This window comes from Neoarius graeffei, chromosome 7 (genome assembly GCF_027579695.1).
Source record: "Neoarius graeffei isolate fNeoGra1 chromosome 7, fNeoGra1.pri, whole genome shotgun sequence".
Lineage (NCBI taxonomy): Eukaryota > Metazoa > Chordata > Actinopteri > Siluriformes > Ariidae > Neoarius > Neoarius graeffei.
Genome location: NC_083575.1, coordinates 28,462,869 through 28,484,846, shown reverse-complemented (window position 1 = coordinate 28,484,846; position 21,978 = coordinate 28,462,869). Strand labels below are relative to the sequence as shown.

Sequence of the window (21,978 nt, the reverse complement as noted above, 5' to 3'; positions counted from 1 at the left end):
ACCATGATACTACCACCACCACATTTCACAGGTGGGATAGGCTTCTTATGCTGGAATGCAGTGTTTTCCTTTCTCCAAACATAACGCTTCTCATTTAAACCAAAAAGTTCCATTTTGGTCTCATGCGTCCACAAAACATTTTTCCAATAGTCCTCTGGCTTGTCCATGTGATCTTTAGCAAACTGCAGATGACCAGCAGTGTACTTTTTAAGAGGGCAGTGGCTTTCTCCTTGCAACCCTGCCATGCACACCATTGTTGCTCAGTGTTCTTCTGATGGTGGACTCATGAACATTAGCCAATGTGAGAGAGGCCTTCAGTTGCTTAGAAGTTACCCTGGGGTCCTTTGTGACCTCGCCAACTTTTACATGCCTTGCTCTTGGAGTGATCTTTGTTGGGTCAACCTCTCCTGGGGAGGGTAACAATGGTCTTGAATTTCCTCCATTTGTACACAATCTGTCTGACTGTGGATTGGTGGAGTTCAAACTCTTTAGAGATGGTTTTGTCACCTTTTCCAGCCTGATGATCGTCAACAACGCTTTTTCTCAGGTCCTCAGAAATCTTTTGTTCGTGCCATGATACACTTCCACAAACACGTGTTGTGAAGATCAGACTTTGATAGATCCCTGTTCTTTAAATAAAACGGTGCCCACTCACACCTGATTGTCATCCCATTGATTGAAAACACCTGACTAATTTCACCTTCAAATTAACTGCTAATCCTGGAGGTTCACATTCTTTTGCTACTCACAGACATGTAATATTGGATCATTTTCCTCAATAAATAAATGACCAAGTATAATATTTTTGTCTCCTTTCTTTAACTGGGTTCTCTTTATCTACTTTTAGGACTTGTGTGAAAATCTGACGTTTTAGGTCATATTTATGCAGAAATATTGAAAACTCTAAAGGTTTCACAAACTTTCAAACACCACTGTCCGCGTATAGCAGTAGCATGTACACCCACTCCAATTTCCGGACCATCACAGTCAGATGTATTACTATCTGAGGAATCCGAAGAATCTCCAATAAATCTGAACGAAAAGGCCATTGCAACCACTTTCGCCTGCAAAGTCTGGCTTTGGTCTATAGCACCGGTTACCCCAGTGACGTCATGCACTCAGGGCTGGCTGGCTCAGCGGGGCTGGCTGGCTCAGCGGGGCAGCTGGAATGCTAACTTTGCAGTTGATTTTAACTCTCAAAAAAAAAATTTTTTTTATTCCCAATTATGCAGCATACAAGAGTCAAGGATGGAGATACTATCCACTCAGAAATGTATTTCAAAATAAAAGGTTCTGCGTATCTGCTTTAAAAATCACCCACAATCCTAAGTGCACGTAAAGGTGGGGCCTTTTCAATGACGCACACCAACACGACTGTGTAGCAGGCACACAGGGTTAAACTGTAGTCTCAGGATGAATGGAAATCAGTAGTCTGGGGTGAAGGGAATATACAAAAAAAAAAAAACGAAGGATCGCATTAAAGCGGCAAAATGTGGTTTAACATTAAATCGCCTACTGAGATGAGCACAGTCCATGACTAAAGCTGTTTTCATATTTCTAAGAGTGACTAGTCTTTCAAATACATGCATGTTATTTACCAGCTGGGAGGTCCTTATTGTGAAATACCATGACCAAGATCTTGAAAGTACTGACCGAGGCCTCTGGGCCGAGGTCACGGTATTTCATGATACAGACCAACCTTAAGCTGGTAAATAATCATGGCAGCGGGGGCGTGGCCGAGCGTCGGTCTGTGAATGGTGGGCAGAGTCAGGGAAGGTGAATGGTCGCATCACTACACCTGTTGTCAATTAACGTGCTTGTGTCTCCCCTTCAGTGACCACGCACAATAAAAGGAGAGCGAGAAGAGGAGATCGGCGCCAAATGGCTCATTGACCGCTTGTATGTATGTGCATGAGTGTGTGAGAGTTTTTTGGAACCCTATGTTTCAAAGTGGTAAAATAAAAACTCCAACGCAAACAGCCGCCTGCTGTGCTTCTGTGCTCCACCCACACCTGAATCTCGCAACAGTGGTGTTGAAACCCGGGACAAGTGCAGAAGAGAACAGCCCCATGGAGTTCTCGCCGTTCAAGGACCTCATCCATGCCCTCGCCACAGCCCAGCAGAACCAGCACCAAGCGCTGGTCGCCCTCCGGAAGAAGCAAGAACAACTGTTCGAAGCCTTGGTGCTGGCCCAACAGGAAGACCGCCAGGCGTTCCGGCACCTGCTCGTGTCGGCGGGGCCCACAACCGCCAACGGAGCGGACCCTAACAAAGATGGGTCCGCACGACGACCCGAAAGTCTTCCTCGTGCTCTTCGAGCAGGCAGTGGAGGCATAGGGTTGGCCGGTGGACCAGCACACCTCCTCCCCCTGCTGACGGGCGAGGCACAGCTGACCATGCTGCAGCTCCCTGCTGACAGCCGGCTCGTGTATGCGGACCTATGGAGAGCCATCCTCCAATATGTCAGCTGCTCCCCAGAGCAACAGCAGCAGCGCTTCCGCTGACTGCACTTGGAGAAGGTCAGCCGGCTGTTCTCGTTCGGGCAGCAACTCCAGAACGCCTGCCGGCGATGGCTGAGGGCAGATGACCACAACGCCGAGGGAGTGATCGACCTAGTGACACTGGAACAATTGTCGTGCAACTTCCAGAAGGACCGGTGGAGTGGGTCCAGTGTCATTGCCTAGCATCGCTGGACCAGGCGATCGAGCTGGCAGAGGACCACATGACGGCAGTTCCGACGGCAGGAAGGCGTGCCTCCTCCTCTCTCTGCTTCCCGTCCTCACCCCATTCCCCCACCGCGGAGGCAAGGGCCGGTGCACCCGCGGTGTCCTCCCGTTTCCCCCTTCCTTGTCTGTGTCTCCTCCCCCCCAGGTGAATGCTCTCCGAAACACTGGTGCAGAGGGAGAGCCTGGGCCGGTATGCTGGCGCTACGGGGAGCCAAGACATCTCCAACATCAGTGCTCCGCGATGGAGGTGGGCGCGGTGGTCCGGGTCCCCGACGCGCCAGAAACCGTCCTCGATCGGGCCAGAGCGTATCGAATACCAGCAAGTGTCCAAGGGGATACGTATCAGGCTTTGGTGGATTCCGGCTGTAACCAGACCTTGATCCACCAAAGCCTCGTGCAAGGTGAGGCATTAGGGAGAGCACGAATGGTGAAGGTGTTGTGTGTGCACGGGGATGTTCACAACTACCCTTTAGTGTCTGTCCACATTATATTTTGAGGGGAAAAAAAAACAGTGTAAAGGCGGCGGTTAACCCTCATCTCACCCACTCGTTAATTTTGGGGACCGATTGGCCGGGGTTTAAGGAATTAATGACGCACATAGTGAAGAGTGGTTCCTGCTGTAATTCAGCTAGGGAAAGCCCCGGAATAGCATTGGTGGGAGAAGCGGTCACAGAGCCGTCTACGTCAGCACCACGTCAGGGCGATACGCGGAGTGAGGAGCGTCCTGCCCCTCCTCCCTCTCTCGGGGATTCCCTTGGGGATTTCCTGTAAGAGCAGTCACGAGACGGGACTCTGCGGCATGCATTTGACCAAGCGAGAGTAATCGATGGGCAAATTCTCCAGCCAAATGCAACGCCGGCCTTCCCCTACTTTGCTGTTATTAAGGATAGGCTATACCGAGTGACACAGGACACTCAAACTGGCGAAAAGATAACACAGCTGTTAATTCCAAAGAGCCGCCAGGAATTCATATTCCCGGCGGCTCACTTTAATCCCATGGCTGGACACTTGGGGCAGGATAAGACAAGCCCAAATAATGGCCCAGTTCTATTGGCCAGGGATTCGCGGGGATGTCCGTCGGTGGTGTGTGGCATGCCGCGAATGCCAATTAGTAAATCCCACGGCCACTCCAAAAGCGCCTTTGCGCCCTCTCCTTTTAATCAAGACCCCTTTTGAAAGAATTGGGATGGATCTCATTGGGCCATTAGCTCGGTCAGCACGGGGATATCGCTTTATTTTAGTTCTGGTGGACTATGCAACGCGATATCCAAAAGCAGTTCCTCTCCGCAATATCTCAGCACGCAGTATAGCAGAAGCACTCTTCCGCTTTATCTCCCGGGTCGGGATTCCGAAAGAAATCCTGACAGACTAAGGCACTACATTCATGTCACGCACACTGCGCGAGCTGTATGGGTTACTGGGAATTAAGCCTATACGCACCAGCGTTTATCACCCACAAACAGATGGCTTAGTAGAACGGTTTAATCGAACCCTCAGAAATATAATTCAGAAGTTCGTAAGCGAAGATACACGTAATTGGGAGAAGTGGCTCGAGCTCCTGTTATTTGCAGTACGAGAGGTCCCGCAAGCCTCCACAGGGTTTTCACCATTTGAATTGTTATATGGGCGGCACGGTGGTGTAGTGGTTAGCGCTGTCACCTCACAGCAAGAAGGTCCAGGTTTGAGCCCCATGGTTGGCGAGGGCCTTTCTGTGCGGAGTTTGCATGTTCTCCCCATGTCCGCGTGGGTTTCCTCCGGGTGCTCCGGTTTCCCCCACAGTCCAAAGACATGCAAGTTAGGTTAACTGGTGACTCTAAATTGACCGTAGGTGTGAATGTGAGTGTGAATGGTTGTCTATGTGTCAGCCCTGTGATGACCTGGCGACTTGTCCAGGGTGTACCCCGCCTTTCGCCCGTAGTCAGCTGGGATAGGCTCCAGCTTGCCTGCGACCCTGTAGAAGAATAAAGCGGCTAGAGATAATGAGATGAGAATTGTTATATGGGTGTAAGCTACATGGCATTTTAGACGTGCTACGTGAAAATGGGGAGGAGGGACCTTCACCCAGTAAGAACGAAATTTCAATACATGTTCTCGACCTGCGTGCCAAACTCCACACACTCACGCACTTAACCCAGGAGAATTTGCGGCAGGCGCAAGAACGTCAAGTCCGACTGTACGACAGGAGCACGCGCCTTAGGGAGTTCACACCAGGAGGCAAAGTACTCATATTATTGCCCACGTTGAGCTCCAAATTGGTCGCCAAGTAGCAAGGGCCCTTCAAGGTCACATGGTGAGTCAGGGGCGTTGACTATGAGGTGAGGCATTACGGATTTACCACCTCAGTCTGTTAAAATGTTGGAATGAGGTCCCCATGGCGTTGGTGTCGGTAATTCCGGAGAAGGCGGAGCTGGGGCCGGAGGTTCAAAAAAGGAAACTGACCTCGCCCGCCTCTCCAGTCCCCTATAGAGACCACCTCTCCCCGACCCAGCTCACGGAGGTAGCCCAGTTGCAGAAAGAAATTTTCCGACATGTTTTCGCCCCTGCCCAGCTGCACCCACCTCATAGAACTCCACATTGAGATGCCCCCAGGGATGGTAGTGCGCAGCCGCCCTTACCGCCTGCCCGAACACACACACAAAAAAAAGGTGGTCCGGGATGAACTTGAAGCCATGCTTGAAATGGGCATAATCGAGAAGTCCCACAGTGACTGGAGCAGCACGGTGATCCTGCTCCCCAAGACCGGTGGGTCGGTCGGGTTCTGTGTGGACTATAGTAAAGTCAACGCAGTGTCTAAATTTGACGCGTACCTAATGCCTCGCATTGACGAGTTGCTCGATCGATTAGGCGCTGCTCGTTTTTATTCGACTCTGGATTTAACAAAGGGATATTGGCAGATCCCCTTGACTCCTCTATCCTGAGAGAAAACAGCCTTTTCCACACTGTTTGGCTGACACCAATTCCTCACACTTCCTTTTGGGCTGTTTGGGGTGCCTGCTACGTTCCAGTGGCTTATGAACAGGGTCCTTGGCCCCCACGCCACCTACGCTCCCACGTATCTGGATGACAATCATCTACAGTAATGACTGGCCGCGGCACCTTGAACATCTTAGGGCCGTCCTAAAGTCGCTGAGGCGGGCGCGTCTCACAGCCAACCCAAAAAAATGTGCGATTGGGTGGGTGGAAGTATGGTATCTGGGTTTCCACTTAGGCCATGGGCAGGTGCGTTCCCAAATTAATAAGACAGCAGTGATTGCAGCCTGCCCGAGGCCCAAGACCAAAAAGGGGGCGAGACAGTTCCTGCGACTGGCTGGCTACTATCGGAGGTTCATACCTAATTATTCGGACGTCACCAGCCCACTGACGGATCTCACTAAAAAGGGAGCACCAGATCCAGTCCAGTGGATGGAGCAATGCCAACAGGCCTTATTTAGGGTAAAGGCTGCACTGTATGGGGGGCCCACTGTTACACTCCCCTGACTTTTCTCTCCCCTTTATTTTACAGACAGACGCATCGGACAGAAGGCTGGGGGCCGTTCTGTCCCAGAAGGTGGAGGGGGAGGAGCGTCCCGTGCTGTACTGTCATGACCACTTAGCTCAAAGCAGGCACAACATAAAAGGAGACCACACCGTTTGTTCAGGTTAACCCATACTTTATTAATATATAAATTCTAGGGATAAATAAAAAAAGAATAAAAGAAAGAAACCTGCTCCCGTCGGCCCGTGCAGGGCCTCCACGTAGCAGGACAACAAACACAACCAAACCCCCAAAGCCAGCAGCCAGCTCCCGAATGCCAATTTTGGGCCCGTATTTGAACTTCCTGGCCTTGTCTAGCACAGGTGTTGCAGTACTAGACAGCTCCCCCTTCAGACTGGAGGGAGAGAAACGGCCAAGTTCAAGTTTACTATTCAAAAGGGGCAGTGCGCACCCCCAGCATGGCCACGCTGGGCGTGACATCACATTAGCCGAAAGCTGTCGATGCGAGAGGGCAGGTAGAGCACGATCGAAAAAGAGTGCCTAGCCATCAAGTGGGTGGTCCTCGCCCACCGGTACTACCTGCTGGGGCGCCCTTTCGCCCTCTGTTCAGACCACGCGCCCCTCCACCGCATGAAGGACGCCAACGTTCAGATCACCCGTTGGTATCTTGCACTCCAGCCATTTAAGCTGGAGGTGGTCCACAGGCCGGGGGCGCAGATGGTGGTAGCGGACTTCCTCTCCCGGACAGCTCTCTGGCCTGAGTCAGGGGGTGGGGATATGTGGCAGCAGGGGCATGGCCGAGCATTGGTCTGTGAATGGAGTCAGGGAAGGGGAGTGGTCGTGTCACTATACCTGTTGTCAATTAATGTGTTTGTGTGTCTCCTACAGTGACCGCGCCTGATAAAAGGAGAGCGAGAAGGGGAGGTCGGCGCTGAGGGCTCATTGACAGCCTGCATGTATGTGAGAGAGTGAGTTTTTTGGAGCCCTATGCTGAAAAGCGGTAAAATAAAAACCCCTCTTCAACGCAAACAGCCGCCTGCCGTGCTTCTGTGCTCCACCCACACCTGAATCTCACTACAATAATATATTTACTTTTTTCTTTACCAAATTCTAACAGAAAACGAGAGCGCCCGAAAAGGAAAACATATTTAGAACAAACCTGCTACAAGCTCATTTTCGGCTTTCTCCAGAAATGTTTTCTTTTATTTCATCTTCATCAGGGTGGGTAAAACTCACTTTCACTGTGAAGACTGTCATTATCGCTATCCATACTGTAAAACTAATGCTATTCTCTTGAGAAATGCAAAAATAAATATTGACAAAAACTGCTCCTATGTTTGTTGTTATTGTGAACGAGCGAGTCGCCAAAGGGCCGTAACTGGGGTCCGGATCGTAGGATTCTCGACCTCTCGCCAGCCAATCAGAGCGTACAATTTGATGGAAACCAGACCGTGAAAAAAATAAAACGCATTATTTTTTTTCACAGCCCGGTTTCCATCAAATCCTGCGCTCTGATTGGCTGGCGAGCAGGTCCGTATCCTACGGTACGGACCTCTGGCGACTTGCTCATTCACGACAACAAACATAATAGCAATTTTTGTCAACATTTATTTTCACATCTCAGTATAATAGCATTAATTTTACATCATGGATAGTGATAACAGTATTCACAGTTAAAGCAACTTTTACTACCCTGAGGAAGAAGAAATAAAGGAAAACATTTCAGGAGAAAGCTAAAAACCTGCAACTGTTGCTAATGTCAAGCAAAAACATGGCTGAATCCTGAATGACTCAATTTTGTATAAATAGGGGACTACATAGGTGGCAAAATGTAGTTTTTTTTTCTGCCATGGAAGTGCACTTGTATACCGAGGAGGAAGGTATTTGCATTACAGCCGTGAATGAGGATTCAAAATGGCGGCTCAGCTCGGTTTTCCCTTTCAGGCACTCTCGTTTTCTGTTAGAATTTGGTAAAGAAAAAAATAAACATTATTTACCAGCTTAAGGTCTGTCCGTATGGTGAAATAACGTGACCTGGGCCTTGGTCAGTACTTTCAAGACCTCGGTCACGGTATTTCACGATGCGGACCTCCCAGCTGGTAAATAACATGTCATTCAGATTATTTTTACACCGTTTTGATTGGCTGAGTGAACTGCAAATAACTGCCTACAAATAATGGTACAGTGCTCAGCGGAAATGAGTACACCCCCTTTGAAAAGTAACATTTTAAACAATCTCTCAATGAACACAACACAATTTCCAAAATGTTAACAAGACAAAGTTTAATATAACATCTGTTTAACTTATAACGTGAAAGTAAGGTTAATAATATAACTTGGATTACACATTTTTTCAGTTTTAATCAAATTAGGGTGGTGCAAAAATGAGTACACCCCACAACAAAAACTACTACATCTAGTACTTTGTATGGCCTCCATGATTTTTAATGGCAGCACCAAATCTTCTAGGCATGGAATGAACAAGTTGGTGACATTTTGCAACATCAATCTTTTTCCATTCTTCAACAATGACCTCGTTTAGTGACTGGATGCTGGATGGAGAGTGATGCTCAACTTGTCTCTTCAGAATTCCCCATAGGTGTTCGATTGGGTTCAGATCAGGAGACATACTTGGCCTACTGAATCACTTTCACCTTGTTCTTCTTCAGAAATCTAACAGTGGCCTTAGATGTGTGTTTAGTCATGTTGGAAAAGTGCACGACGACCAAGGGCACGGAGTGATGGTAGCATCTTCTCTTTCAGTATAGAGCAATACACCTGTGAATTCATGATGCCATCAATGAAATGCAGCTACCCGACACCAGCAGCACTCATGCAGCCCCACATAAGGACAGAGCCACCACCATGTTTCACTGTAGGCACCATGCATTTTTCTTTGCATTCCTCACCTTTGCGACGCCATACAGTTTTGAAGCCATCAGTTCCAAAAACACTTATCTTGGTCTCATCACTCCAGAGTAGAGAGTCCCAGTAGCCTTCATCTTTGTCAGCACGGGCCCTGGCAAACTCTAGGCGGGCTTTTTTTGTGCCTGGGCTTTAGGAGAGGCTTCTTTTGTGGACAGCGTCCACGCATGCCATTCCTCTGCAGTGTACGCCGTATCGTGTCACGGTAAATAGTCACCCCAGTTTAGCTTTCTACTTCTTTAGATAACTGCAGTGAACTTGCATGCCGATTTTCTTCAACCCTTCTCATCAGAAGACGCTCCTGTCGAGGTGTTAACTTCCGTGGACGACCTGGACGTCTCTGTGAGATGGTTGCAGTTCCATCTTTCTTAAATTTTTGTACAACTTTTGCTACAGTATTCTGACTGATAAGTAAAGCTTTGCTGATCTTCTTGTAACCTTCACCTTTGTGGTGTAAAGAAATTATTTTCTTTGGGGAATTCTGAAGAGACAAGTTGAGCATCACTCTCCATCCAGCCACTAAAAGTGGTCATTGTTAAAGAATGGAAAAAGATTGATGTTGCAAAATGCCGCCAACTTGTTCATTCCATGCACAGAAGACTTGGTGCTGTCATTAAAAATGCATGGAGGCTATACAAAGTACAAGATGTAGTAGTTTTTGTTGTGGGGTGTACTCATTTTTGCACCACCCTAATTTGATTAAAACTGAAAAAATGTGTAATCTAAGTTACATTATTAACCTTACTTTCACGTTACAAGTTAAGCAGATGTTATATTAAAACTTTGTCTTATCAACATTTTGGAAATTGTGTTCATTGAGATATTGTTTAAAATGTTACTTTTCAAAGGGGGTGAACTCGTTTACACCGAGCACTGTGTGCATGCGCAGTTACTTCGCACTTTTGGATTTTGAGTTCTCATCTCCTCTCCTCTAGCCGCTTTATCCTGTTCTACAGGGTCGCAGGCAAGATGAAGCCTATCCCAGCTAACTATGGGCGAAAGGTGGGGTACACCCTGGACAAGTCGCCAGGTCATCACAGGGCTGACACATACTGTAGACGCAGACAACCATTCACACCTACGGTCAATTTAGAGTCACCAATTAACCTAACCTGCATGTCTTTGGACTGCGGGGGAAACCGGAGCACCCGGAGGAAACCCACGTGGACATGGGGAGAACATGCAAACTCCGCACAGAAAGGCCCTCGCCAACCACGGGGCTCAAACCTGGATCTTCTTGCTGTGAGGTGACAGCGCTAACCACTACACCACGGTGCCACCAATTTTGAGTTCTATGAGACGTAAAACAGTGACTGCATTTTATTTGTTATAGTTTGACTCATTGCACAACTTTTATAAACCAGTGTATATATACACAAATATAATTATTATTATTCTTTTGGCTGCTCCCGATTAGGGGTCACCACAGCGTATCTTTCGTCTCCATTGCTCCCCGTCTTCCGCATCCTTCTCGACCACACCTGCCACTTTCATGTCCTCTCTCACCACATCCATGTATCTTCTCTTTGGCCTTCCTCGTTTTCGTGTGCCTGGCAGCTCCATCCTCAACATTCTCCTTCCAACATGCTCTGCATCTCTTCTCCGGATGTGCCCAAACCATCTCAGTCTCATCTCTCTTCGCTTAAAGGAACAGTCCACCGTATTTCCATAATGAAATATGCCCTTATCTGAATTGAGACGAGCTGCTCCGTACCTATCCGAGCTTTGCGCGACCTCCCAGTCAGTCAGACGCAGTCAGACGCGCTGTCACTCCTGTTAGCAATGTAGCTAGGCTCAGTATGGCCAACGGTATTTTTTGGGGCTGTAGTTAGATGCGACCAAACTCTTCCGCGTTTTTCCTGTTTACATAGGTTTATATGACCAGTGATATGAAACAAGTTCAGTTACACAAATTGAAACGTATTTTCTATGCTATGGAAAGTCCGCACTATAATGACAGGCGTACTAACACCTTCTGCGCGCTTCGGCAGCGCATTGATATGGAGCTCAGATATCAGTGTGCTGCCGAAGCGCGCAGAAGGTGTTAGTACGCCTGTCATTATAGTGCGGACTTTCCATAGCATAGAAAATCGCTACGTTTCAATTTGTGTAACTGAACTTGTTTCATATCACTGGTCATATAAACCTATGTAAACAGGAAAAACGCGGAAGAGTTTGGTCGCATCTAACTACAGCCCCAAAAAAATACCATTGGCCATACTGAGCCTAGCTACATTGCTAACAGGAGTGACAGCGCGTCTGACTGCGTCTGACTGACTGGGAGGTCGCGCAAAGCTCGGACAGGTACGGAGCAGCTCGTCTCAATTCAGATAAGAGCATATTTCATTATGGAAATACGGTGGACTGTTCCTTTAATTCCCAAGCTCTCTACATGTGCTGTCCCTCTGATGTGCTCGTTCCTTATCCTGTCCAACCTCCCATCGCAAACCTTAACAACATCCTCAACTCCGCCACCTCCAACTTTGCCTCCTGTCTCCTTGTTAAGGGTATGGTCTCCAATCCATACATCACAGTTGCTCTCTCTCAAATAATATTTATTTATAATGAATGATAAAGTAATTATTGAACTTGGTTTTCACAAAATATCGTGATTTGTGAGTGTTTCCGCCTTCAGTATCGGTTCACATCACTACTACGAAGCCATGAAGTTGCTGAACAAGGAAGAGCTGAAGGAAGCAGGACAGCACATGTAGAGAGCCTGGGAATTAAGCGAAGTGAGATGAGACTGAGATGGTTTGGGCACATCCTGCTGCTTGCGCAACACTAACAAAGCACGATATTTTGTGAAAACCGAGTTCAGTAATTGCTGAGTTTCAGGTCGGACAAACATTGTCAAGTTACTTCAGTGCTGTTTACAGACCTGTTGCGACTGGGGAAAGTAATGTCTGAGCGCTTCCTCTGCTTCCTTCAGCTCTTCCTTATTCAACAACTTCATGGCTTCGTAGTAGTGATGTGAAATGCGCAAAAGCATCGGCTCTTATAGTGAATCAGAAGAGTCGGCTCCCCACTTTTTTTTTTTCATTTCGCTACTCAACTCTCACGCTCAGTGGCTCAGCTCTGCTCACGGCAGAACTTTGTTTTGATTGGCAGCATGGCGGCCTTGTGGCCAATCACAAGTGAGGATATAGGATCATACCATTATGTGAAAACAGAGAGGGGGACAGACGCTACAGTCAGGTGGAGCCATAGATTTACATAGAAGACTAGATTCCTCACCGCCTAGAGACCCCTTTCACTGACGTCACCCGAAACCGGAAGTAAACAGACCCTGCGCCATTTTGGAAGACCAACAATCTCGTGATAAGGGGGAAATAACAGCAGCGGTATGTGAACTCACGAGAATAAAGTGGAGTGGCAAACGACTTAAACAAACAAATCTGAGCTGCATATTTTTTGCCAGGGGTTGTCGTATAGATAGTTTTCACATGACGTCACAGAGTCGGGGAGTCCCTGGTGGCGGCCATCTTGGAGGGCTAGCTTACCGTACGGGTCACTGAGCACACATTGTAGCGCGCGAGTTACATTCATTTATATATTATTTACATGTATAGTTACATTACTACTATTTAAAGCTAGCAATGGTGCACACCTGTTGTATTCACGGCTGTCGTAATAGGTCAGATGATGAAGTCAAGCGGAGCTTTTATGGAATTCCCACTACGGGAGCAAACAAAGAAACTCAGCATACAAAGGAGAAATCTATGGCTTGCGAGAATCAACCGCAAGGATTATCAGCCTTCCAAACACAGTAAAGTCTGCTCCGATCATTTTATAAGTGGTAAGTTGTTTAAATAAACAATCAATTGTGTTTAAGTTTGTTTTTGGAAACCAAAACATCGTGTAAACAATCTGGAGAATGCCTAACTGGAACCGCTGAGTGTACGTTTACACTGTAATGTACACTTAATATCGCTCGTTTGTCACGTTTCTATTTGAAACTTCTGACTTCACTCACGCAAGGGTCATTTTTTAAAAACATTTTAGGTCTATTCTGTATGATTTAATGTGTGTTTGGCATGCAAACAGTGCGCGCGGATGCCGCCTGAATCGCGCAGATCCGGTTTTTTTTTTTTTAGGTGGGGCGTTGGAGTGTCTGATTGTAATTTCAAAGTAAATTCTGTATTAAAATTACTAAATAAGCAAATCCATTACAGTCCATGAAACAAGAAGTATAAGGATAAGAAAAAAACAGTTTAAATCGGAAAGCTGCGCACATTTGCGCAGCCCGAGCGGTGTGCAGGACTGCGCAAATGTGCGCAGCTTCCCGATTTAAACTTTTTTTCTCATCCTTATACTTCCTGTTTCATGGACTGTAACGGATTTGCTTATTTAGTAATTTTAATACAGAATTTACTTTGAAATTACAACCAGACACTCCCAACCCCCCCCCCCCCCCCCCAAAAAAAAACCCGGATCTGCGCGATTCAGGCGGCATCCGCCAAAAGGCGCGCTGTGAATATATAAAGTTGTAAGACAGCCTTTAAAGTTTGATGAAGTCAGTTGCAGGCTTTGGCAGTTTCAGGCTTTGGCAGCCTTGCATAGTCACTTGAAAATGCATCTTTGTCCACTTCGTAGGGGTCAATTCTCCCAATCAAGGCCAGTTTGGCTGCATACCGTTGTCGTGAGATGTCGTCTAATGTATCTATATACTTCTGTTTGCTTGATTTTGCCGACATTGATCTTTATTTTAGAAAACTGACTATATAACTGGCGGCACGGTGGTGTAGTGGTTATCGCTGTCGCCTCACAGCAAGAAGGTCCTGGGTTCGAGCCCCGGGGCCGGCGAGGGCCTTTCTGTGTGGAGTTTGCATGTTCTCCCCGTGTCCGCGTGGGTTTCCTCCGGGTGCTCCGGTTTCCCCCACAGTCCAAAGACATGCAGGTTAGGTTAACTGGTGACTCTAAATTGAGCGTAGGTGTGAATGTGAGTGTGAATGGTTGTCTGTGTCTATGTGTCAGCCCTGTGATGACCTGGCGACTTGTCCAGGGTGTACCCCGCCTTTCGCCCGTAGTCAGCTGGGATAGGCTCCAGCTTGCCTGCGACCCTGTAGAAGGATAAAGCGGCTAGAGATGATGAGATGAGATGAGACTATATAACTTCATAAATTCATCCGAGATAACGTAGCCGGTAGTGGCGATGGTCCGTTTTGTTTGCCCTCCAAGATGGCAGCTGGGGGGCGTTCCCCGGAATGCCGTGACGTCAGTGAAAACTATCTATTGAGGTATATCACCTGACGTCACAGGGTCACGTGACACCCCGGTGTCCACCATTTTGAAGGTCAAGCTAGCTAATGTCAACAACATAGTAGCTAGTATGTTACTGTAGCAATGTTTACGTTCAGTCATTTGGATGACTGTTAAAACCTTTCAGTCTCAAGTTTTTCCTTTACTGTATTTACCAGTTTACTGTAATTATGATCCGGCAGCTATTTACACCGGATCTGGTGTAAATAGCTGCCGGAGCGTGCTCCGGCTTGCTCCCCCTCAAATTAAGCAGCGTGCTCCGGCTTGCTCCCCCTCAAATTAAGCAGCGCGCTCCGGCTTGCTCCCGGAGTGCTCCGGGAGCAAGCCGGAGCGCGCTGATTAATTTGAGGGGGAGCAAGCCGGAGCGCGCTCCAGCAGCTATTTACACCGGATCCGGTGTAAATAGCTGCCGGATCATAATTACAGTAAACTGGTAAATACAGTAAAGGAAAAACTTGAGACTGAAAGGTTTTAACAGTCATCCAAATGACTGAACGTAAACATTGCTACAGTAACATACTAGCTACTATGTTGTTGACATTAGCTAGTGCTAGCTGCTAGTACACTGCTACAACACAGACACCGACCCTAATAATACAGTTCTTGGTCATTGCCTGGTAACAGCAAATTTATAACGGGCCATGTCTCAACAGACTAAGAAGTTATTTCAATGACATTTAATAACATTTTGTTTATCCTGAGGACTGAAAGTAAATGAAAATGTGAACAAACCTTAGCTGTAATAAGATGGCGACCACCGGCTCCAGGGACAACCCACTGATGTAGGCATGTTACCCAGCCTGACACAAAATATTTGTAGGCATCCAAACTCTTATACGCTTTCAGATCAATACCTGTGTATGGCGATGGGTTTTTAATGACATAGGTATACAGATCATGTGGGCCGAAGTCAGGTAAAGACGAGGGCTTCGTGTACTTCCGTACGTCAGTGAACAATCCTGGTGGAAGCAGGTAAACGTCGTTCTCTAAGCCTGCTAACCTCAATTTTTGCAAATACCTCTCCCTCTGCTCGTCCTGTAAATGCCCTACGTCGCTGGATAGTGAAGGTGTTTTCTGCATCTCGCTCCTTTTTCTTTTATGTTTTTCGTTTGTCACCTTCCTCGCATTCAAACTGATTCGAGCCATGACGTCCAAAATGGCAGCCTAACAATGCATCACATGACTTGGTCACGTGGGTGAAAAACCTCAATAGACCCCTTCGCATGTTTGTAAACAAACCGACCGTTGCCAGGATGCGTGCGCAGCCTGGACCCAGAAACAATGGCGCTGCCCATAGACCGGCATTATGAGCTGTCAGATTATGCCAAACAATTGTCGTTACAAAATCAAGAATGCTACATAAATAAGTTAACTCTAACAAGTGGACATCGCCTACTGGATCCGCATTTAATTAAAGAGTGGACGGACGATGTTAGTAAGTTCCCTGGTATACAATGGCCAGATATATACTCGTACCTTATTGACAAGACTTCAGTGTACACCCACGAAAAACTTCGTGCCTACAAATCTTTAGATGCATATGATTGTTATGTGCGGGCATGTACAACTTGATTAACAATGGGACATTCATATTCATTTTGTTTTAATCAAATTATGCCAGTGATGTGATGGCAATGTGGCTTTAGCTAAAACAGCAAATACCAACACTAAACAGCAATTTGCAGGAGGTAATGGCATGAAAGGAATGATAGTGTAAAGAGTGCAGCTAAGAGAAATCAGAGCTGCGTAAAAAGCGAGAGGCAGAGAGCAGAAATGAAACTGAACGGGGCGGGAGCTACGTTAGAGCAGTCAACGTAAGTTGGCATTTAGAGTGAGGGCACACAATTTTACCTTTCCATCCTTGCTTTAAAATTGTGATTTTCGGCATACACAAATAATGATGGCACAAAATCTGGACTGCTTGAGTCAAGCGAGACCTCTCCTACAAACAAAATTGCATGCAAAGCTAAGTTAACATGCTAACAATATTCATTACATTGTGTAACTATGACCCAGCTAATCAGACAAACGTTACCAAAGTATTTTGCTGCATCAATAAACGAAGACTAGAAAGAATAAAAAAGAAAGATTTAATAAATAGCCTGATCTTACCTGTGATGAAGTGGGCGCTGCAAACCCGCGCATTTTTGATAGTGCTTTCATCCCAGTCTACACATTTGATGGCTTGTAGTCATAGACGTCGGCGATTTTTTTTTTGGAATGGGTGAGATCCTGCTGGAATTCTGAACATTTTAACCCCATCACTGCTACAATTCTGACACCCGAAAACACAACAACTAGGCATTTCTGAGTCTACGGAAGCGTATTAGGGCCACTTGGAGAAAATATTTTTTTCTAAATTCCGAGATTAAAAGTCGGAAATTTCAAGAAAAAAATCAAAATTACGAGAAAAAAAGTCGAAATCTTCGAGAAAAAAAGTCGAAATCTTCGAGAAAAAAAGTCGGAATTTTCGAGAAAAAAGTCGAAATTATGACATACAAAGAACGCATGCTCTAACTGCTGCCATGGCAACGAATGGCCACCGGAAAGGGAAGTCGTGGAAAGTGGCTGCCAACCGGCCTGGCCCTGAACATGTGAACTTAGCGACGTTGACTCTGAATGCAAGACACAAGGGATGCAGTTGAAAGGTAAGATTATCATTCTGTTCTGTTTGATGTTACATTGCATTGTGGATATGGTTAAGGGTACGTAATATCAATTAGGATCAGAAGTGACACTTACTACCATGCAGGCTGCATGCTACAACCACAAGGCGTACTGCTAGTTTAGAAACCTGGAAATGACACTACCCTTAGTAGCCTATCATGTCCGAGTGCCAAACGTTTGTGCGTACAGTGAAACGACACAATTGGTGTCCGTATAATGACTGCAGAAACCCATTTCATCTAGCTAGTATTGCTAATATTATGCTAACGCCACTATAGTAGGCCTAAGCCTCGTCTGTAGAGCAGAAGGGTTTCCAAGTCACCTCTAATATTTCAATCTAGAGACATCAGACATATAATTTGCCTCGGCAGGCTAGATGAATAATTCCACTTATACCTACCTGAAGTGTCATGAGTCCAGGAGTTAAATTCCTATTAAACGTTTTCTGGTGAGATTAGTAGGCCTGACGGCAAACAATCGATTAATCGTTGGTCGACCAAAAAATTATTAGCCGACCAAAATTCCATTGGTCGCAGGGAAAAAAAGGGCTGAAGGGCTTTTAATTTGACGGGCATGATAAAGGAAGTCGTGACACTAATTTACTGTTGGTGATTTTTTTAACACGGGCAGACGGCATGTCTGGAAGGAGCTCTAAAATATGGGATCATTTCGAAAAGAACAAAGATGACCCAAAGAGGGTTACGTGCAGAATTTGCAAAAAAAACATTCGCCTTTCATTCTTCCACGACGAACATGCTTTACCACCTCAACCATGTAAGTAGCCTACTAGCCTAGCTAGCCTACCCCTTGCAACCTGAAGTTTGATTGCAATACGTAGGCCTACTGGTTACTGGCTACTGGTAAAGCTAAACTATCCAGCTCACTGTTTTACAATCTCTCTACAGGCGCATCCACTTTATTGCGATGAGCCAGCCTCCTCCACGGCATCCTCATCCTCATCACTGACTGAGCAAAAGCTCGTAATGAAACCTTCTCTATCTGAAAAAAGGAAGAGAGACATAACTGACAAAATAGCTGATTTCATCGCGCTGGACATGCGACCTGTGAATATCATCAGTGGTGAGGGATTTAAAAATCTAATTGAATACCTCGAGCCAGGATACAGCCTGCCAAGATGTGACACAGTGATGCACGCGGTTACGAGCAAATACAACTCTACAAAACAAACACTTCAGGGCAAGATCGAAAACTGCAAAGCAGTCAGTTTCACAACGGATATATGGACATCTAACCAGATGGAAAGTTACATGACGGTCACGGCGCATTTTATTTCTGATAACTGGCGACTGCATTCATTCGTGCTGGAAACTAAAGTTTTGGAAGTGAGCCATACAGCTGCTAACATAGCAGAACGACTCAGTGAAGTAATGGCAGACTTTAGAATCCCCGCTGAAAAAAGGGTCGCTCTTGTACATGACAACGCAGCGAACATGGTGCTGTGCGCGGATCAGTTATCTCAAAACCCGTCCTGGGGTAACGTCCAAGGAGTTCGCTGCGCAGGGCACACTTTGCAGCTGTGCATCAATGTGGCTCTTAAAAAAGATCCCATTTGCCGAGTTATAGCAGCTGCCAGACGTCTTGTTGGACATTTTAAGAAAAGTGCCAAGGCTACAGCAGCTCTTACCCAAAAACAACAGAACGTCGTTGAACACAAACTCATCCAGGATGTCTCCACGAGATGGAACTCTACTCACTGCATGTTGGAGCGCCTTCTGGAACAGAGGTGGCCGGTCACCGCTGTGCTTTCCAACCCCGTTACCACCCACAGATCTGACTGCGATTTGGATCTCACCACGGCCCAATGGAGGATAGCGGAAGACATAGTCTCGGTGCTGAAGCCGATGGTCACACTAACCGAGTTGCTTTCACAGGATGTTAACGCATCTCTCTCTGCCACGCTGCCCATGCTTATAAACATGAAAAGACGTCACCTGTTGCTGCGCGAGGATGACGGTGCGGCTGTGACAGCACTGAAGAAAACACTTCGTGAGGAAATTGACAAGAGGTGGGAGCTAAAAGAGGAGCTACAGTCCAGCATATACATCAAAGCTGCTGTCTTGGACCCACGCTTTAAAAATTTATCGTTCATGGAGGAAGAGAAACGGGACTAGGCATATACTACGGTGTCGGACTTGGCTGAGAGTCCATCTCCAGCAGAAGAGCCTGGCCAGCACGCCAGCAGTGGGGATGACAACGAACTTGGCCCCGCACCAAAGAAGAAAACGAAAAAGACAGAAAAGTGGGACGAAATATCCATGCTGATGGGTATAGATAAGGAGCAGCAGACAGAGAAGAACAGAGCAGTGAAATGAAACGGTACTTGGAGGATAAAACAAAAGTTGAGTCGGGACCACTATCATGGTGGCAAAAAAACAAGGAGCGCTACCCGAAGCTGGCCAGAGCAGCCAAGCGTATTCACTCGATCCCATCCACGTCCACACCATCGGAGCGCATCTTCTCCAAGGCCGGCTTCATTGTAAGCAAGATGCGGAGTTCACTTCTCCCAGACAATGTGGACAAATTGGTCTTCCTTTCTCACAATTTGAGAAAACTCAGAGCCGAGGAGAAATCACTGTGAGTTTTTGTATCATGCAAGGCTACCTCGTGTGTCTGTAAATCTGCACTGTTTCAGTTAGGCTAGACCTATTTATTCGTTTATTTGTTATTTTAGGCCTATTCATTGAGTTTTTATTTCATCAGGGCTGCCGTTGGTCTGTTTATTTGCACTAAGACTTTCAAAAAAGTGTTTCAGATTTGTCGATTGCCGGTTGTTAATTATTATCTAATTTTAATAATTTTTATTATCTAATTTTAATAATTTTAATTTTAATATCTTCATTTTCAAAAGAAACGAAAATATATTTTTTTATTAGTTTAAGGCTGTATTTTGTTTTATTTTGTTACAATCATCTTTCATGAACAATGTGTGTGTGGCACGTGTTTTAAATAAATATTCATCAGAATGTTCAGAGTCCGTCAGTCTTTCTGATTATTTTTGTGACACATTCAAACATTTTGTTAGTTGCACATCCCTGTACGTCCCCTATTTCAGGCAATCAGACAACATAACCATTTTAAAATTCCTGCATGGCTGAAAATTGCATGAAGGTTACCCCCGCCGTTAGTGGTAAATGCGCATAGATACGGCAGCCCGGCATTACAGGTAAAGCCTCACAGATGTGTATCCCGGTAAAAATGGGCAGGTTTTTTTTTTGGGGGGGGGGCGATTAGTCGGAGTGAATGCACGACCACTGGTCGACCAAGAAAATCCTTGGTCGGGGACAGCCCTAGAGATTAGCCCACTGAATTGTTTTCGTTTTGGATTAATTGGCTATGAAAGTAGTTTAATCAAGGAAGATAACGTTAGCCTAAATTTGGGCTCAGCATGGGATGACTTTTGATGTTATCAGGGAAACCTGTGGGGATAAGATGGAACAGGCATATCTGTCCATACAATGTGATAGTAAAATATTGTGATTTCTACACAAAGTATCATATGTGAACGTTCTGTTATGACTTCTCAGTTTAACGCACTGATTTTCATATTTTCCTGTATGAAGTAGTGTTATCACACATGAAAATTAAATACATGATGTCAGAAGCACTTTGCAAATATTATCTGGTGCTACTCAAATTCTTCAGTGTTATAATTTAATGCACTTGATCTGAGAATTTGTTACACATGGCATTACACAATAGTGCCTCGGCCTAAAAAACCGTCCCATCCCTAGCCCAGGGCCCCTACTACTGGGTCCTGGATAATGAATCCCGCTTTGCCTCCCACTTCAACACCCCTGCTCCTGGTTTGTTTGTATTGTGCCCACCCCCTCTCCCACCCAAATGAAACCATTTCAACCACTCCATCTTAAATAATCAGGATACTGTTACTGAAACTGTAATACAGAATTTATATACTGAATATTATGTCTGATCTCTAGGAAGAAGTTGATGGGGTTGTATCGACTTGGAATGACCAGAGTCCATCAAGTCCACAACTCTCGTTCACCTCATGGACGTCCCTCCATATTACATGCAGTCCCTCAGCTGTACGGAGGCAGAGACTATTTGCAGAATGTGGACCTGGAGAAAGTTGAAGTCTGCCTTGAAGAGTGTATGTTCAAAGACTTTCCATGTGATGAGGATGTGTTTCACATTTGTGTGGACCTAATGTCAGAGCATAATCTGTCATTAACAAATGTGTTTGAAACAGTTAACCTGTATCTCACACTCAGACAGCTGATAAACAATGATCTTGGTGTAAATCATTAATTTTATTGGACGCGGTCTTGTCACCTGTTGTAAGATGAGATAGTACTGTATTCAAGCATCCCGTAACATCCACAACAAGATACACATACACATGATGTCAAGGTTGCCATGGTCGTGGATACCTCAACAGGCACAGGCCATTTCAGAGATATCTTTTTGTTTTTTCCTTTGCTCATTTTATTCACAATTTGAAATATTGCAGTTTAACTGATTGCCAATTAAAATGTTTTTTTTTTTTTTACTTGTAATACCTGCTTTAAAAGATGTAGCTTCTTATTTTCACATCAAATGTATTAGCAGTCAAGTTATTTTGTTCTACCATTCAACATTTGCAAATATGAATAAAAATGCAAAATCCTAACAAGTTTTAACTGAATTATTTATTCAGATATTTAACAGATCACAATACAAAGAATGTAAAACTATATAATTTCATTGGAACTGTTGTGGGTGCAATCAGTTAATTATTGAAATTAAGTGATCAATCTCATTAAATCAGTCTCATTAAATTTGTAGGTTAATAATTAAAATGAATCAATCCCATTGAATCGTTTACTTTGACTCATTGGAATTGAATCATACCATAGAATCAGTCTCATTTGAAGTGAATCATTCAGTGAATCATTTAGTGAA

The 21,978-nt window shown here is 45.6% G+C and overlaps 2 protein-coding genes across 3 annotated transcripts in view; one reads left to right on the top strand and one right to left on the bottom strand.

Annotated features, from left to right (window-relative positions):
• Window positions 1-12,171, bottom strand: part of LOC132889209 (glycine N-acyltransferase-like protein Keg1) — a 37,175-nt gene extending 25,004 nt beyond the window's left edge. Inside the window, exon 1 of the mRNA XM_060925472.1 lies at window positions 12,008-12,171. Coding sequence (XP_060781455.1) covers window positions 12,008-12,118 — 111 coding nt within the window. The 5' untranslated portion in view covers window positions 12,119-12,171. The remainder of the gene's footprint in view (window positions 1-12,007) is intronic.
• Window positions 12,172-14,942: 2,771 nt separating this feature from the next.
• On the top strand, window positions 14,943-21,709 carry LOC132889208 (zinc finger BED domain-containing protein 4-like). 2 transcript variants are annotated; one of them, XM_060925471.1, is made up of 3 exons: window positions 17,047-17,829; window positions 17,961-19,650; window positions 21,015-21,709. In XM_060925471.1, the coding sequence occupies exons 1-2, from the start codon at window positions 17,740-17,742 to the stop codon at window positions 19,185-19,187; spliced, it is 1,317 nt and encodes a 438-aa protein (XP_060781454.1). In that variant the 5' UTR covers window positions 17,047-17,739; the 3' UTR covers window positions 19,188-19,650; window positions 21,015-21,709. The 2 variants fall into 2 exon arrangements, 1 of the variants encoding a protein (XP_060781454.1); XR_009655022.1 differs by lacking the exons at window positions 17,047-17,829; window positions 17,961-19,650 and adding an exon at window positions 14,943-17,036.
• The last annotated feature ends 269 nt before the right edge of the window (window positions 21,710-21,978 follow it).